This window comes from Saccostrea echinata, unplaced genomic scaffold, assembly GCF_033153115.1.
Source record: "Saccostrea echinata isolate AGI-Se365-2 ecotype Australia unplaced genomic scaffold, CSIRO_AGI_Sech_v1 ptg000016l, whole genome shotgun sequence".
NCBI lineage: Eukaryota > Metazoa > Mollusca > Bivalvia > Ostreida > Ostreidae > Saccostrea > Saccostrea echinata.
This window is the reverse complement of record NW_026889765.1, coordinates 14,674,659-14,694,322: the sequence shown is the minus strand read 5'-3', so window position 1 is coordinate 14,694,322 and position 19,664 is coordinate 14,674,659. Positions and strand designations below refer to the sequence as shown.

Here is a 19,664-nt window from a genome sequence, read left to right as displayed (position 1 = left end):
TTGTACATGTACTTATGTCGTTCAAAGGGAGATCATTTGAGTACATGTATAGGGTTACCTGATGCAAATTTCACAAGAATATAGCTAAGCATTTGAGAGATAAGTATAAATTCGAGATTTCTAGAGGGTGGTGGTGCACTAATTTTATACATTAATTGACTGAATTCGAGGACAATATGCGTTTTTTCGGACCCAAGAAGCAAACTGTTTGCCTGAGACCGTTAGTCCGCAGGTAAACAGTTTTCAAGGGGTCGACAAAACGCATTTTGTCCGAGAACACAGTCATGCAATAGTCCTTGCTTCGCACCAACCCGAGAGATTTAGGGTTTGTCCTCGCACACTAGTCGAGTGATTAGGGTTAGTCTCGCACCCACTCAAAATATCGAGGTTATAGTTGTTACACACTTTTCGAGCAATTAGGGTTAGTTTCGCACCTATCCGAGAGATTAGGGTTAGTTTTCGCATAATGATATTTATTTATATACTGGTGTCTCATTATATCGCGGTACTTATTTTTTGCATAAAAAAATTACTCCAAATTCTTACTTTAACTTTTCATCAAATGCTATTCATAAACCTAACAATGACCTAACTTTTCCGTGGCTAATTATTTCCCAAGCTTGTTTCGTTTAATTTGTGGTCTATTTTTTAAACAGGAAGTCTTATTTACCTCCTAAAGTGGAGAGTCTCATTGTATCTCGGTACTGAAAAACACGGAAGCTTGGCGCTGTCACGAAGAACATTTTTTATTTTTAAATTTACGATGTAAATCTACATGAAAACTTAACAATAATACAAACTTAAGACTTTCAAAATATGTTACTTTACTATGTGTTTTACTAGGATATAAATTCAATGGTTTAAATAAAATAAAAACGGGAATTGAAATCTGTAAAATTACGTTTTATTTCAATAAAACAAATTCAGACGGGTGTTCCATGCTTTTTAATCATCACAAAAGTCAACATTCAGACGACAGACAGATAGTCGATCAACAAAATGGATATGAACTATGTATCCTAATTTTTGGAATATACCGCGATACAACGGAACCCGCGATATAATGAGAATTGACGATACTTATTTTTAAAGTGCAGGTCTCTGTAAAAATCAGGCAAAGTAGGTTTGAAAGTGAATCAATTTGATGATTTTTAACACATAGATTTCTCCTGCGCTATAAACCATGTAGGCAAAGTGAAAAAAGTTTTGGGTTATGGTTACTATGGAAACATGACAAAAGAAATTTTCCTAGCAACCAGTCTATTTTCCATGTGTATGGACAAAAAAATCACTAACCTTTAGGGCTTGAAATTAATTGTGAATATTAATGAATTTCTTCTCATTTTTTTTTTATCGTAAAGATAAACATTGAAAGTGTTTTCACAATGCATTACATAGAAATAGGAATTTGAGATACATCTGTACTAGACATGGGTAAATATGCATGTTTTGTGTTTTTTGCTGATTCAGCATTTTTGTTGATTTTGGTACTTTTCAAGGCCTTATAACTCAGACTTCTGGCGTAATACAGGAGTTGTAAATATTTCGCATAAAAGCAGAGGGATGTCTCTTTTGGACTTTCAATTCAAAAAGGTGTGTTTTTTGAAAATTCCAATCCATTGCCTAGCAACAAAAATGGATGTTTTGATAAAAAAAAATGGAAAATCGTACAATGTGAAAATTATTAATCTAATAAATTGTAATCTGAGAGTACAAAAACACAGTTTAAAGTAAGAAAATATATCTGAGACAATTTTGCAAACCAAGAAATATTGTAAAGATACTTATCCCCATGGCAACAGCAAATTCTCCATAGCAACAAAGCAAATAAAGTCACTTTTGGCACATATTTATGAACAATTGTAAAATATTAATCCACAGTTTGGTAGCATATTGCAATTAATCAAATTTGATTTTGTAATAGATGTCTTAGCAAAGTACATCTTTATAATTTGAATCCATTTTTATACTTTTAACCCATGACAACAACATTTGAGGACATAAGATCCAAAATATGTTATGGAGAGTTAAGAGCAATTTTCTGTAAACATTTGAACTTTTTTTTTTTTTGGCACGCATGGTCACCGATTTTCATGAAACTTTGCTCATTATAATAGTTACAATTATGATAGTTTGACAACAGAATTTTAAATCAATCAAAGTTTGGTTGCTATGTGCCTTAGTTGTCATGGTAACAGACAGGATGATTTCAACAAAGTTAAGATTTTCGGCTACTTTGAATCTTTATTGGCCCTTCACAAGCACTTAGAAAACCAAATTGGCCATTTAAATATGAAAAAAAAAACAACAATAAACCTTGTTGTCACTTATTATGTACACTGTAAAGAAAGTTTTTGGAATATATCTCTATATAAGTGGTAACCATTGCTACACTCGGCATACATTTTATATGCAGAAAAGCGCTCAGTATTTTCTTATTATGGGAGTTACATAAATTAACTTAATCGCCAGTGATAAAAAAACAATAAAAATAGTTTTCCTTATGAAAATTATTGATTGATTGTATGCTGTTTAACGTCCCATTCGAGAATTTTTCACTCATATAGAGACATCACCATATACCGGTGAAGGGCTTCAAATTCTGACCTTTACTCGGCACTCAGGGCCATTGAGCAGTGTGGGATCTTTAACGTGCCAACGCTTCAAAGTGCCGAGCGCATGGCGAAGGAACAGTTGCTACCCATTTTTTTATCGACTTAGGTCAGTCGCGGCCGAGATTCGAACTCACGACCTCCCGATCACGGAGTGAGCGCTCTACCAACTGAGCTACCGTGAACGGTCTCCTTATGAAAAGTTGTAAGTTATAGCAATATTATTCTAACAATTAAAATATCGGCTGCCATGATAACACATCATTTGTGCCATAGTTATAACCCAGCAAACAAAGATTGGGGTATAAAGGAATCACTGTCTGTCTGTCTCTGTATTCTTTTGTCTGTGCAATCATGATGGGGTAATATAACTTTGTAATGGAGAAAGACTGCAAGTTCATTCTTGATAAAACGATTGTTTATAATCCTGAGGTTGAATTTTGACTTTGTTTAACCCAAGGTCATTTCAACTAATTCAAGGTCGTTGGCAGTAAATAGTGTAAAATTCGTGTCTGGTCTATAACTTTCTTATGAAGGCACATCGGATATTGATATTTCATAGAGAAATTGTTTAAGACATGTACATGTGCCATGTTCTTCATTCAATGTCAGATGATAAAGTTCAAAGTCCTTTATAGAAAAATGTATAATTCGTGTCCTGACCACATTTCGTCATGGAGATATGATAATTCTGGCAAGTGAAGACCACTGGCAGAAAAAAATGTGAAATTTGTGGGTCTTATTTTTTAATGGAAAGTATTGGATGTCCATACGTCATAGAAAAATTGATTCTATTTTTGTTCTTATTATTCTATGACCTAAAAGTTTGTCATGATTTTCACGTAAGGTCATTTGATCAAGTTCAAAGTCAATTTTGAAAAATGTATACATAGTGTCCCGTCTACATCTTGAAATGATTAAACATTGGAAGCCCATACCTGACACAAATATTGCTAATGACTGAGGGGTGTGTCTTCATATTTATTCAAGGTCATTTTGGCAAGGTCAAGGTGGCTACCAGGAAAAGTGTCAAGTTCATTTCTAGTACATAGCTCTTAATTGAAAAACATTGAACGTTCATTGTTGACAAAAAATATTACATATGGCATTTAGGTATGATGTTGCCTTGGTTCAAGTCATTCCGGCAATGCCCGATGTCACTTTCGGCTAAAAGAGTAGATATATCAGGACCACTGATATTCTCCTTATCAATCTGTATCAACATGTATAATTTTGGAATGTTAAATTGGGGACAATAATAGGCTGTTCCACATCACTTTGGTGAATAATCCAAACCATACTTTGCAAAAGTTGTGTCCCTTTCAGCTTTGTGGGTCAACCAAAAGGTCAAAAGAGAAAAAAAAACGACCAAACATTTGGGCGTGCTCCGATCCATCAAATTCTTTTCCTTCAATGTATGGGTAGCCTTATCCTGTGGCGATCAACATAGAAGCAAAATTTTTTCTAATCAAATGACAAAGTTACAAACCAGAAAACTACATAGCCTACTGTGAGGGTTCTATGCATATTCCCCAAAGATGGCGGCCAAGGGACATAAGTTTTGAAAAGTGTGGATTCAAGTGTTTGATTTATATAAAAGTGTTGTGCTTTGCTTGCACTATGCCTAAATAGTAGTCAGGGATTGAAATATGGTGCACAAGCCGGAGGTGCATGCACTATTATTATTATGCTGACTGTTGTATAAAAGCAACAAGAGATGTTTGTAAAACACTTATGCCCCCCCCCCCCCCACAAATAATTGGAATTTTTCTACCAAATTTCATTTCAGTATGTGCAACCTCTGCGGAAAAAAAATGAACAAAAACATGGCAAATAATTGGAATTTTTCTAAGCTTAAGGGGCATAACCCTGTCAAAAATTGTTCGATCGTACCCAAAACAGAACTTGACCTAGATATTCTAATCATACATCTGTATACCAAATTTCATTTCAGTATGTGCAACCTCTGCGAAGAAAATGAACAGAAACTGTTGGTGGACCAACAGACAGACAAACCAACCGACCGACAGACAGCAGCAAAGCAATATGCCCCCCCCCCTTCTTCGAAAGGGGTATAACAATTTTTTTTTTTCGATCTCCAACGTCTCTTCCTAACATGTTGGTACACCCCTTTTATGACGTCACTGTGTGCTACTATTACGTCATAATTTTGAGTGTTTCATGCAGTTAGGTATAGTGTACGGAAAGTTTCAAAGAATTTTAATTGAATAAAGGGATAAAAAAAATTCTAAGAATCTATTTTTTTTAATTGTTTTGTTTTCTTTTAAGTGTCAAATATATGAAACTACGGTCATTTACATTCAAATACAGTGTTTGATAATGGCGTCATGTCGGTATCACGTCGGACTGACAATCTTGTGATCATGAGTTCGATCTTTGTCGTCGGTTTGCAGCAATACAGAAAAAGACATGAATTTTACACTTTTAACTGCTACTGACCTTGAACTAGCTGAAATGACCTTGGGTAAAAGACACAAGATACACCCTCAGATTATTAACAATTTTTCTATCAAGAATGAACTTATAATGTTTCTACATTACAAAGCATTACAAAGTTATGACCCGAACATGATTGCACGATTAAAAGGACACAGAGACAGACCGACAGGTGATTCCTTTATAACCCATATCTTTATTTTCTGGGTTATAACAAACTGTGGTACTATGCTGTGTCATCTCGGCAACTGATATTTTCATTGTTAGAATAATATTGCTAAAATCTTTTTTATAAGGTCCAGTATTTTGATTTTTTATCACTGGAGATCGAGTTGAGTCATGTAACTCCCATAATAAAGTAGCCAAAAATCTAAATTTTTTTGAAATCATCTTGTCTGTTACCATGACAACTAAGGCACATAGCAACCAAACTTCGATTGATTTAAAATTATATTGTCAAACTATCATATATGTAACCATTATAATGAGCAAAGTTTCATGAAAATCAGTGAATACTAGTATGCATGCCAAAAAAAAAGTTCAAATGGATACAGAAAATTGCTCTTAACTCTCCATAACATATTAAAAGACCTTGGCATGGCGGCGCGGCATTGCAGTTTGGCGCAGTAGTACTATGACGTCACAAACGTCAATCGTTTTTCCGCACCATTGGACTTCGGCGTGTCAAACCATCGGGGTTTGGCACAGATCATCGGACTTTGACGTGACCATCGGGCTTTGGAGTCCCATCGCACTTTGGAGTCCTACAGATTTATCTAGGAACTAGTTTTTAAAGGTACATGTATAACAATTCTGCTTGTTTTAGGCAATTAAAACACGTGAATCAACCTGCTTCATGTATTTGCATATGCATTGTACTGCAAATGCGACCTGAACATCTTATGCATATGAGAGAGAGAGAGAGAGAGAGAGAGAGATGTATTAATAAAAACATTTTACTAAAAAGATTTGTCTCAAAAGCTTACAACAAAGAAAGGACACATATTTTTTTCCATATATAACTTACATTTATACAAGTTGGTAAAAACAAATTTTAATGATGCTTTCTGCATTGTGTGAGTAATTTCATGATAATTTCAGAAAGAAAATAAGCACTTCGCAGTCGGATGCGTCGCGCTTAAAGTAAGTGACGGGGGTCATTTTTCAAAATACGAGTTTTATATTTGCTTAGGCATTATGGCGTCTACACCAACACTTTAAAATACCACCGGTCGTAAAGCCTCAACTTCACATGGGCTGACCCAGAATTAGTTTCCTTCATGTACATTTGACATTTCTAACCAAGGTGTGTAATTGTTGAGAGGTACGCCCCGACAAACTCTGAAGGTAAGAAAGTTTTATTGTGTTTACTCAAAATTTTTATCGTAAAACACTTTATCACTTCCTCTGTTTAGTAAAAGCTGGAAAACACCTTTTATACGGGTAAGGTTCACTGTTTTCGTGTTTGTCTGTATTTTAAATATTTAATTAGGATTTTTAAATTTTTGAATATTTTTAAATGTCATCATAATTCAATCAATAAATATCTAATGGTTGGTGATTGCACAATTAAAAAAAAAAAAATTCGAATGCGAATTCATCTTTAAAATGCGTTAAAGTCCTTATGTTCCAAATATGCATTCTGATATTTTACTATGTTCATCTTTCAAATATAACACCTGTAATTTATGGCAATGTTTTCATATTATATAACAGTAGTGATGCGGTGCATGCAATAACTTAAACGCTCTTTACATTAAATGTCAACCAAAATTAGATTTGCCAAAATGTATAATTCTTTTAAATCTCTAAATTTAAACAGGGATAATTGCACGATGATATCATCTCGCATTTTAACATAAATGACAACTAGTGTGATAGATCGTTATAACTGATTGTGTTCCGCGAACAAAACTGTACTGTGAATCAGGAAACAACAAATATCTGAATGTGATTGAAATAAGATTGTGTAAAAGATACGCAATATACCTTGACTAAATTCCTTTGTTGCTATTCTCATAATGCATCACCTACGTAAATATTCGTTTTACTAATGCATTTATAAATGAATGACTTTTGCTTGCCTATGTGGGTGTTTACAATGGATTTAATGATGTTGGTCCTGGTGTGACTGCTTGACAAACGGGGATCGGGGAGGGGGAGACAAAAAATGACAAAAAACGTGGCCGGGGATATAAAGCTTTGGATATATACCTGCTCCTCCCCGTCGACTTCCCTGTTAAGGAAGGTCATGTCCAACAGATTCTTCCTATCTTAACACTGCCAGTCAGACAAATAGTGTTTGAATTTGATAATATGTAGTTTACTTGTTCTAATGTGATATCTAGTGTTGGGATTAATTAATTTCCATTATAATTTTTTTTTTTTTTTTGGATTAAGTGCTCACAACATTATTTAGTGTTTCCTATAAATACAAACCTGAATAAAAAAAAAACAATATGTCTTTTTTTAGTGAGAAAAATCTGAAAACCAGAAAATTGGTTATCCTCTTCTTTTTGATGTTCCTTCTTAGACTGACCACGACAAACACTCACCCTGATCATGATAAGTTAGTAGGGTGTATTAACTATGACAGTGGTAACAGGGTGTGATCCCCATTTAAAGTTCAGTCGCTGAATTAAATGATATCGGAATGTCATAAATTTTATATTCTACATTGATAAATTTTGCTATCTTACTCTGTTTATTTTCTAAAGGTGTGGTGATTCATACATTTTATAGCTCAGGTCTGATTGATCAGAGAGAGAGAGAGAGAGAGAGATTAAATTATATCTTCTCTCCGCATATATTTGAAGTTAAAGAATACCGTATAATATACGTATAAGACTGGTATATGTCATATGTATGGCAATTCTGCAAAGTTCGCATGAAACCAGTGGATCTGTTTGTGGTTGTGTTAGAAAGTGCACTTGAGGAAAGAGGCTACTAGTATTTTTTAATGGTTAGATAGAATACGTGTAATTCCTTATTGATGATATACATTTGAGTTATGATTAAAAGTTTTAAAAGTATTAAGTCATAATTGTTTTTAGTGAGGGTTTTTTACCATTTCTCATAAGATACTGGTATTGATAAATGTAACGATTAAATTTAAAGGTTTACAAGAATTACTTCTCAGGATTAGTGTGCGTGAGATATGAATGAAATCGTTAAGAATATCCGGAAATTTATTTACGATAAAAGGAATTGAAAAATGAAACTGTAGGAACTTTATTTTGAATAAACTTCAGCTAATTTTTTTAAACACTTAACATTTATTGATATCAGGAGAAATCATCGGTATCATCACTTAACAAAGATCCAGGGTATAATCAGAATGTTAATTTGTCTTTTATGTTTAAAGATAATGCATTCTTATCTCATATTTCTATAGCTGATCTTTATATAAATTAATTTATTTTGATAAACAAATGCAGTTAAAGTGTGCAATTTCTGTTGAGTTTGTAATACGTGTATGTGAAGCTGATTTGTAAACATTGTTTAAATGAAACTATTCACATTTCTACTTTGAAATAAAAAAAAAAGTCAAATTAATGATTCACGAGAGTTTTCCTTGGACTCTTGTGAAAATACTTTAAAATTATTTGTTGCGGCTGATTTGATGCTTTGCACCATTCTTACTTTTTCACACACAGTAACGATCTCTAAGTAACATGTAGACTAATTATAAAGTCTGAATGAAACGACACGTTCCTTACAATATCAAAGAAACGATCAAATCTCTCAAACAGCTGCTTAAATTGAAATACGACACCCCACAGTTAACATGAACTAAGCATAAAAGCTTCCTGTGTGATACTAAAATTGAATTTATGTTAAAGCACGTGTAAGGGATGCGACAAACAGAGAATTTGAATGGTGAAAAAAGACACCCCAAAGACCGCTAAAACAGACAACATGACTGGCGAGGGCATCAGCCTCTCATAAGTAGCGGGGTATGTTACTGAGAAAAGAGTGTTAATTAGGACTGACATTGATTCATTAAGGTGTATACAAGTATTAGTAGATGATCGGTATTCAGCTTTTACTAATAATCATTTGTAGTAACGGATCTTAAGAGAAGGCTTTTACAGCCCAATATTTCAGATGGCACGAACAACAATAGATTTTGAATTTTTGATATATTACTATAAGTTTTCTTATTTGAGATAAATATATGTTATTGGATGAGTTTTGATATTTTATTATCTATCTGATGGATTTACATGTAAACTGATTCGGTACTAAATGTCATCTATGAACGTCATGTATTCAACAAAACTGATGATTTTTTTTTAAAATAACACTGAAGGGTTCATTGTCTTACATAGAGGAAAAACTATAAATCATTTTTTTGTCAAAGCCTCTCTTCTAAATACTTGAGGTTTTGAATACATGAGGTAAGGTAATGTGATTAATTTCAAAATTAATTGCACTTTTCTTGTTTTAATCTTCAATCACGTAACATCTACTAGTATACAATCCACATTATTCTGAAAACTATAATTACTTAAATCACATTTACTCTGCTTAAACTATTCCTTAAAGACAAAATTCTCTTCGTTTTCATGATAATAAGTAAACTTTAAAATGATATACAGAAAAAAAAGAAGGATTTTCCGGATCAAAATCAGATTTTCATTTTCATTGTTTTGGAAAACTTCCTCCTTACCGATTTCATTCAGTTTTATATCATCTAAATGTTTAAAAAGTAAATCAGTCAATATTTGAAAGAAATTTCTACAGTTCAGAAGTCAATGGTCTATCAGATTTTTTTTTCTGAGATCTTACATGTATCTTGATAATGATAAATCTTTTCTAATGGGCATCTTGTATCAAAGTATAGGGTCCATTATCGCCATGAAGTGTTAAATGTTTTCCCCAAAAAAAAAAAAAATAATTGATAGAAGTAGGGTTAGTGGAATGGTTTCTTATATTTTTGTTTAATGGAGACGTGTTTGTGTCTTATTGTTGAGAAAAGGTTTTATTGGCAAAAGACTCAACGATTCCTCATAAAAAATATTCATGATCCATCATTTGCCCTATCGCTGCCATTTGAACATTTTAAAGTATGTACATGTACATTTTCTTTTGTTCCATATTATAGATATACAAGTATTTGGTCTTTCTTAAATAACAGCAGTTTGAAATTGCAAATATATACTGTGTGTTCACCAGTGTTTTGTTCCATTCTTGTGTTTTTATGCACTTTTGTCCACGTAAAATTTAAGTATGTTTTCTCTTATATATGTATATGTACATTTAATTTGTGCTAAATGTGTTTCTATGTTACTAGTCGCTAAAAGAGCTTTAAAGCTCATGTTTTTGTTAAATGTATATAGTCCGACTATAAATAAAATTTACTTACTCACTTACTTTCTCTCTTTTAGAAATTATAATTAATAACAATAAACTACAAAATGACTCATTCAGTTACCAAATTACTGATGGATTAATTACTCTTTAAATACGGTTCATATTTGAACGAGAACAATTCTCTTTGAACGAAATCTAAAAGTATATCAATATTATTATTTTTGTATGTGTTTGTATTTTGTTATTGGAAGGAAGGGGGGGTGTGTCAGAAGTTTATTCGATCAAAATATTAATCTCCCTCTACTTTCTTAGATCTCAGATGAAAAAAAAGGTAAAGAACCGAAAGCTTCTACACTACACACATTTATACATGTATCTGAATCCCTATAAACTCGTCCTACTTAATTATGATGAGTATCCTGATATTACAAGTGTAGATTATTAATTACCTACATGTACCTATCTTCTCACGAAGGTTGTATATGTCCGGAAGGAATTTAGTGATTAATGACCATGATGTTTGGATGCGGGAATGGTTCTAATGCAAAAGGTCATTTATCTTAAGATGTGGAAAACTTTAAAAGGGAATTTTCTGTCAAAGTGACAACACAGTGACGATACTTGTATATTTGCTGCAATTTCTGCTCCGATGAATTCAACATAGACCCATGATTAATGAGGTACAATACAAACTTTGTCCCTTATTTATGAAATGACGAAATTTAAAGTTTATTTGTTCACTTAAAAACTCATCCTTAATGGAAGATGATAGAAGTATACACATACATGTCGAGACACATACATGTCGAGTTCTGTGTTTTGTCATCCAGCTAGTGTAGGTGGCTACATTCAATAAGGTCGCACTGATTGCATGTTTCTTAAAACGGCAAATTCTGAATTCAACTCTATCCTTCTAACAAATACATGTATCTCATTGCTAATTGAAATACGTGACTCGTAAATGTAAATCATTCTTGTAAGTAATAATCGATATAATTATGAAAATAAAATACTGAAATTTTATATTAAATGTAGTAAAAGTAGAGGAGGATATGATCTAATACTTTTCACTCAGGCAAATAAATCACACGAACTAGGTGTAGGGCTGAAGGAACATATTTTAAAAGTCAGATGACACAACTTAGAGCTAAAGCGGGGGGAAATAGCCTGAATGTTTGAGAAAAAGTAAAGGAATATTTGGAATGTAAATATAAGTAACATACTAAGAGTTTATTGGGATGTGACTTCATATTTTCACTTGCTTTGTGAAATATACCTGGGTGAAAATATAAACTTAAGTCATATTTTAACTGACTTTCAAAAGTGAAATGCATTTCCCTGTATCTAAACCACTCGAGATGATGTAATGTAAAATTATATTTTTGTTACAGATGACCAGTCACTATAGTTCAAACATGGATTCCAAAAAATCGGACAAGAATCACCTAGAAAACCTCAGCAAAGCTTTAAACAAAGCGAGGGAGTATATCATTCTTCTTCTTACCTACTTCTTATATAAAATCGCGCGTTCGATTGTTACAACTATGCAGAAATTTACTTGGGCAGTGACAGGAGTCGAACGCACGCGGAAGGATGCAAAAAGTGGAATCCAGTTCAAGCATAGTGCGCACGTGCATAATGTGTTATGGCGGCGAAAACTTATTATGTCGTCTGTATCGGAACCTTCGGATTTCATTTTAACTCACAAGTTTTTTAAACATCCCAATTATGTATTGAAGCCCAACATTTCATTGTACTGTATAACTAAAGAGGAGGCATTTTTTGTCGAGATACCAGAGGATGTTAATCTTTATAAGCAATTTGACACTAGATCTTTCTATATGAAGCAGTTCGAAAAAGCTCATAGTGTTATAAGCATGCCTTTAGCATCATTTCATAAAATTGCCCAAGACATTGGCCGTCCAAAAGTACCCATAATCTGGATGTCCTCTACCGGAAGCTGTGGGGCTGCACTGTTAAGTCGAGTGTTTGGACAGCTTCCAGGAATGGCCGTCATCTGTGACCCAGATGCTTTAACTAGTCTTGCATTCTTGAAAAAGTCAAACAAATTTGGGAAAGGTGAATACGAACAATTATTACCCAGCGCACTGAGACTACTGTGTAAACAGGACGACCGTGCAAAAATGTTCTTTGTGAAAACGAGGCCCTGCAGTACTTGTCAAATGGCGGATGTCTATAAATGCTTCCCACAGATTTATCAGCTTTATATTTATCGCAATAGCTTTAAGACTGTGACATCTCACCTCAACATATTTACAAAGGAACCAATATCAATTGTAGGCAAGTATATCATTGACAGTAAAGTATTGTCAGCCGTCTTGCCCTGCTTTCGAAGATCTCTGTATCATAATTATTGTTATGTACTGGAAAGAACGGATTCTACTGAAAACGGAAGAGATCTTACAAGTGTTGGAATATTTGCTACTTCTTGGGCAGCAAATATATCACAATGTCTAGATCACGTGGATGCCGGGGTACCAATTATTGCAATCATGTTCGAAGAAATGATGAAAAATCCACGAAAAATTCTCTCAATCCTATTTGATGTCTTGGAACTGAGGCAGGAGTATATGTCAGACGCCATGGAGGGATTTCGAGTTGATCCATGTAATAACAATGTAGCCGGCGGACTTGGTTTGAATGAGACCAGACGCACAGTGTCTCATCAAGCACGGCTAGAGGCTGACGCCGTACTGAAAAAGCATGGACTACCTAAGCTTGGAGAGAGATTTGAAATCCCTGGACTCCTGGACTTTGAAACAACAAAATTCAGAGGAATAAACACAAAGGAAAGATATTACTAGCTCATTCCCGATATTATTTTATTTCGAAGAATTTGTTTTTGGCATTAAGTTCTATGTATTTTTGCAATAAATAAATTGTCTTTTCTTTGCATCATATACATGTAGAGTTGTACGATTTTGAAGTATATATATCAATAGTTGCTCATTAAAATAAAACTTCCATCAGTCAAGGAAAATTTAGACTGTGGTTGATGCCCACACTTAACTTAGACTATACATTAACTGTATTTGACATTGAGTTTCTGACCATGGAATTCAGAAATGTCGTCCACTGGTCACCAAGTATCATTATCGAGTATGAGATCGATTGAAAGGACGAATGGTACTCAGCATAACATTATCATAGAAGCAGCATAATACTATCATAGAAGCCACATAACACTATCATAGAAGCACCATAACACTATCGTAGAAGCTACATAACACTATCATAGAAGCTACATAACACTATCATAGAAGCAACATAACACTATCATAGAAGCTACATAACACTATCATAGAAGCAACATAACACTATCATAGAAGCAGCATAACACTATCATAGAAGCTACATAACACTATCATAGAAGCAGCATAACACTATCATAGAAGCTACATAACACTATCATAGAAGCAACATAACACTATCATAGAAGCAGCATAACACTATCATAGAAGCTACATAACACTATCATAGAAGCAACATAACACTATCATAGAAGCTACATAACACTATCATAGAAGCAGCATAACACTATCATAGAAGCTACATAACACTATCATAGAAGCTACATAACACTATCATAAAAGCTACATAACACTATCATAGAAGCAGCATAACACTATCATAGAAGCTACATAACACTATCATAGAAGCTACATAAAACTCATAGAAGCAACATAACACTATCATAGAAGCTACATAACACTATCATAGAAGCTACATAACACTATCATAGAAGCTACATAACACTATCATAGAAGCTACATAACACTATCATAGAAGCTACATAACACTATCATAGAAGCCACATAACACTATCATAGAAGCTACATAACACTATCATAGAAGCAACATAACACTATCATAGAAGCTACATAACACTATCATAGAAGCAACATAACACTATCATAGAAGCTACATAACACTATCATAGAAGCAACATAACACTATCATAGAAGCTACATAACACTATCATAGAAGCTACATAACACTATCATAGAAGCTACATAACACTATCATAGAAGCTACATAACACTATCATAGAAGCAGCATAACACTATCATAGAAGCTACATAACACCATCAAAGAAGCACATAACACTATCATAGAAGCTACATAGAAGCTACATAACACTATCATAGAAGCTACATAACAATATCATAGAAGCTACATAACACTATCATAGAAGCAGCATAACATTATCATAGAAGCAGCATAATATTTTCATAGAAGCAGCATAACACTATCATAGAAGCAGCATAACACTATCATAGAGGCAGTATAACACTTTCATAAAAGCACGGACTAAGGGCATATGCAGGGGTCAGACTCAGTCACTATATCCCATGGTTACTCTGTTGCAAGGACAAATCAGGGAAATGATGATGGTAGTTTCAATATATATATATATATATATATATATATATATATATATATATATATATATATATATATATATATATATATATATAGTTTCAATAATAGGTGACTGTACGTGCGAATTTTTAAAATCAGGAATTATCCTTTGTACGAGTATAGTCATCACAACTTATACAATATGGAATATGGTATACCGTCATCTCGTGTCGTGTGACTTCTGAACTGTTTCTTTTTGTCATTAATTAGTTGTCACTAGATCAGCGTCTTCGCTAGCCAGATCAGAAAAACTTGCTAATACAGAGATAAGATAGCGAGATAGAGGCCTTAGTGAAAATGCGCTTAGAACAGTTTAAGTATTTGATAATAGTGAAATATGTATATCTATATGCATGAAATATGTGGAGATAACGAATAGTATTCATGCTCAAAATACTAATCAGGAGCAGAGCAAAAACTAAAACATCAGAGGTGGGATCAGGTGCCATGGAAGAGTGAGCATCCCCTTCCGACCGGTCACACTATTAGTATGAAAAACGTCAGTCAGTATTTGCTGACAAGGTCATTGCATGTCCTATGTATAAGCTTTATCCAGAGGTAGGGTTAGTGTCATTATAAAATAAAAATGTAATTAAATGTAAGTATTATAGTGTATGAGGATAATAGCAGACCACGATAGTTCTTTCGTTTCTTAGCTGCAAATGCTAATTATCAAATGCTACCATGAGTAATTACCTCGTACACAGAAATATAGAAATTTTATTATAATTCCTTAATTATCAATTAAGAAGGAGAGTGTCTATATCGCTGACGTTGAAAAATGCATATTCTTTCATTATAGTATCTCTCACTTCATGTATTGTCCTCCTTAACAATAACGAGCATACGTCAATTTGTTGTTTGCTGATTTTTTTTATCACACAATCCACTATTATGTATTTAATTATATATACAGACAAGTGAGTACGATGTATTTGGTTTGTCGCGCATGTCACTATTATATAATAAGTATCTATATAAACAAAGTGAGTACGATATATTTGATTTGACGCATGCGCTAACATCGTCGGTTACAGAAGATGAGATTGTTCTTACTTTACCCTTTTCTCTGCCATTTGGTTTTAAGTCAAGGTAAGTTTTCGACTGCAGCTTTGTTTTTAAACCGCTTTCTAGATTTATTGCTCTGGGAAAGACATTTATGTGTTCAATCTTATCACTGTGTTTGAAATTGAATTTTATTTTTTACTCCTCCGCCCACTTTATGACAAACTTATCCCCTCCCCCTTTCCATGATGATATTTTATACTTGACTTTCTTAAATTAAATGTCATATTGAAGCAATTATTAAAATGATTGTCTGTTAACAAATGATCACGTGTGAGTTATAGCACAATGAATTGCGAATAAGTAACAGTGAGAATTCACTTAGCAATTTGATAATTACTTTTATATTGTTTTCACTATTTTAAGCAGACATTTACTACAGGTATATCAATTTCATGCTCACAACAATGTATATCAAATATATATAAGGCATTCACTTATCAATTTTAAAAAATACTTTGTTAACTTGATATCCACCATATATTTTTAAGACAATTGTTCAATACACGTTGTAGTAATTAGACATTCTTTTACCGTATCAATTTTATATTCTCTGTAACAGTTAGACATCCATTTATTAATTTAATATTCACTGTTCTAATTTGACATTTTTCCCATATTTAATTAAATAAAAAATCATTTCATTCAGTAAGACTCCGAACTCCTGAATTACAATATAAATTGTACCCAACATATTTTCTCGGCGAAAGTTATAAGAAAAAGGACTGAGAATTCAGTACCAAGTGGTGTCTGAAGACTGAGATTGAGCCTAAACAGAAGTATCCTGATTTCTCGTTCTGTCGGTGAGAAATGAGCAGATCAACTAATTATAACAAGTACATATATTTACATTATTAATTGTACATGACGAATAATAAGACTTTTTATGAAGTCTAGGTCTTTATTATTTTTATGAAGCCAAGACCCACTTATAAGGAAAAAATCAATGTTACAGTACGGTGAAATGGTCATTCAAAGTTTTCTTACTTTGGTTTGTGCAGGCAATTTCACAGAAAATACTTTCAAATCTTCCAACATTATAGTTTATTTGACAGTTTTTTAAGCAAGTATTCATTGCATGATGTAAAAGGATATTTAAAACTTAAAAGAAAATTTCGTAATGGTTGGGTCTTAATTTCACTTTTTTACTTTGCAGCGGCTTATCACGAAATATTTGCCATCTTCAATATCAAGAGGCCCAAGGGCCTTAAACTCACCTGATTATAACATAAGTATGTAAAGAATCCATAGAATGGTAATTTGATACATTTAAATATAAAACAAAATAAACTGACGCATGAAGATGCCTGGTATGTTGCTCAAAAACAGAAGAAATAGTTTAAATGTTAATGGACGACGCACGACAACGGACGAACACAGATAGAAATAGGTCACTTGAATGACTCAGGTGGCCTAAAAATGATAGAGGTGACTACAGTGTATTTATAGAGGAGGCAAATATTTTGCGACGAACTAAGTGACTACTTGCCCAGTCATATTCATTTTTCTCGGCTTATTCTTCTGAACCAGGAAGTTCAATCAGCATTTATTTAAAAGTGATTCACCCTAAAACTGAATAAAGCTGATATTTTCACAAACATTTTTATCTAAACTGGCGTGAAATTGATATCATTTTCATAATTATGTGACAAAAACTTGAAATCCTTGTAGGTAATATGGGAATTAAATTAAAGAAAGTGTGTTGAACAGAAAATTTACTGTTTTGTACTTAGATCTGGGATTTATTTCATTCGTGAGAGAGGTTTTCAAATATTTAATTTCGTATATTTTTTAGCAATCATATATCATATTCCACGATTGAGCAGACTGATTATGAAAAGTACACACAGACGTGTTCGATTAAAACAAATATCCGAAAATCAAGGTGAGAAATCTGGCATGCTTAAGTTGAACAGTTGTTAAATGACCAAAAAAAAAAATTACATAGGATACATATGTTAGATATGAGGTAACACACAAGAGATAGAAAAGTGTTACAATAGAAGCATGTATTTAAATGTTAACGTTGTAGAAAGAGTTACATTACATGTCTGTTACATATTACGTTACGAGTACATGTACCAGTATATAAATAAATGGAGTTACATGATACAGGCAAAGATTACATGTAATAAGTGTAATATGAACTAGATAGGCAGGTTTTACAAAAAGTATGTGCGAAAATATATTAAAAGAAAGTCAGAATAACGTAACTATGGCATGTCAAACGTTGGAATATTCTCTCTTTTCCATGGATATTGTATTATTCTTATTTGTATTCTCTGGTTTTCCATTTGTATTCTAAAATTTTCTATTTGAATTGTAAAAAAAATTTATTTGTATTCTGTATTTTCAATTTGTAATGTAAAAAATTCATTTGTATAATTTTTTATTTGAATTCTATATTTTCCATTTTCATTGTATAATTTCTTATTTTGTATTATATAACTTCTTATTTGTATGCGATACTTTTTAATTTGTATTGTATCCGAGGGATTATTTATTATTATACTGGTCAAATTTTATTAGTCTTTATCAAGTTGAAAGATGTTTTGGGTGCTTAAAGCATACTGCATGGGCTCCTACATGTATTTGGCGTGCATACTTTTTTACTGTAGGTTTTGTACTGTAGGTTGTACTTAAAGGGTCATAGCAGATATTTCATTCGATGTTCAGAAGTTTTAGGGAATATCGGTATTGATGTGAATGTACATGGGAGAGATATTATAGACATAGGTACATGTATTTACTGGCTATGAGGACAATAGCAAATCTATTGTTTTCCCAAAACAGTAACTTACTATTGCTACATTTAAAGTTTAAATCTAAAGTTTAAACTTAACTTTAGTTAGAGATAGTTTTAGTTAAGTTTAAACTTTAGATCATAACTTTTAATGTCTTTAACACTATTTCCAAAGGCACAGCCTTCGATTTGTCGTACACCACGGCCAAAATCTACTATCCTGGCCGTGGGCTGGAGAGAGCTGTATGAGGACTTGTATAGTACTCTAGACCGTGGCTTGAGATAACGCAATAATCAATAAAATTCTGTTTTCTGTGTACTGCACATTAATTAGAAATGAGTATGCAACATATGAGGTCATTATTTTTTCTGTTGTAGATTACACTGAAGTCCTGAGAGATTTCAAGAACAAGAGAATGTTTTGGAAGCTTTTACATTACCTCAGAGTGACTGGGAAATGAATTTCAAAGACATTGTTTATTATTATCCTATTTGAAAATGCTATTAAATGCAAATTAAAACTAATACAATTGTCATTTTTGTTTCTAGAAGAAGAATGTTGTTTAGAAGTAAATAAAAACCAAGTCAGTATGGATTCCTGTCTCAAAGTACGACATGGTGCGGATTTTTGGGTGATCCCGACAATTTGATGACGCAGTCTTAATCGAACACGCTGTCGTCAGAAGGTACGTGGTTTCTGAGCACGCAGCATAGTTAAGGCTACAAAAAGGGGCGGAGCCTAATTTGTACGGGAAAAATTAACTATGACATCATACAAAACCAAAAATTCTTTCATACCACAAAATGAAATGATTTGCTATTTTAAACGGTAGGAGACCATCAAACTACATCAAAACTTACTACAACATGCTGTTTTGTCGTTAGTTAAATCCCACATAACAAGGTATAAACAAGTCACTGATCGCAATGCACTTGTTGATGCGACGTCATTTCGTAAAACGCAGTTTGTATGCAGTTTCTCAACGAAAAATGTATTCTATAATTAGATAAAATATTATTTACAGATA

At 33.0% G+C, this 19,664-nt stretch overlaps 1 protein-coding gene and 1 long non-coding RNA gene across 2 annotated transcripts; both read left to right on the top strand.

The window, feature by feature from the left end:
- Positions 1–6,222: 6,222 nt before the first annotated feature.
- Positions 6,223–13,306, top strand: LOC133188939 (uncharacterized). The gene is made up of 2 exons (XM_061324409.1): positions 6,223–6,416; positions 11,777–13,306. The coding sequence occupies exon 2, from the start codon at positions 11,777–11,779 to the stop codon at positions 13,208–13,210; it is 1,434 nt and encodes a 477-aa protein (XP_061180393.1). The 5' UTR covers positions 6,223–6,416; the 3' UTR covers positions 13,211–13,306.
- Positions 13,307–15,337: 2,031 nt separating this feature from the next.
- On the top strand, positions 15,338–19,197 carry LOC133188941 (uncharacterized). Its single transcript, XR_009721349.1, has 3 exons — positions 15,338–15,920; positions 17,689–17,778; positions 19,015–19,197. It is a non-coding gene; the product is annotated as an uncharacterized LOC133188941 (long non-coding RNA).
- Positions 19,198–19,664: the final 467 nt, after the last annotated feature.

Coding starts and splice junctions, on each gene's coding strand:
- LOC133188939 (XM_061324409.1), top strand. CDS start 11,777: ATGACCAGTCACTATAGTTCAAACATGGATTCCAAAAAATCGGACAAG.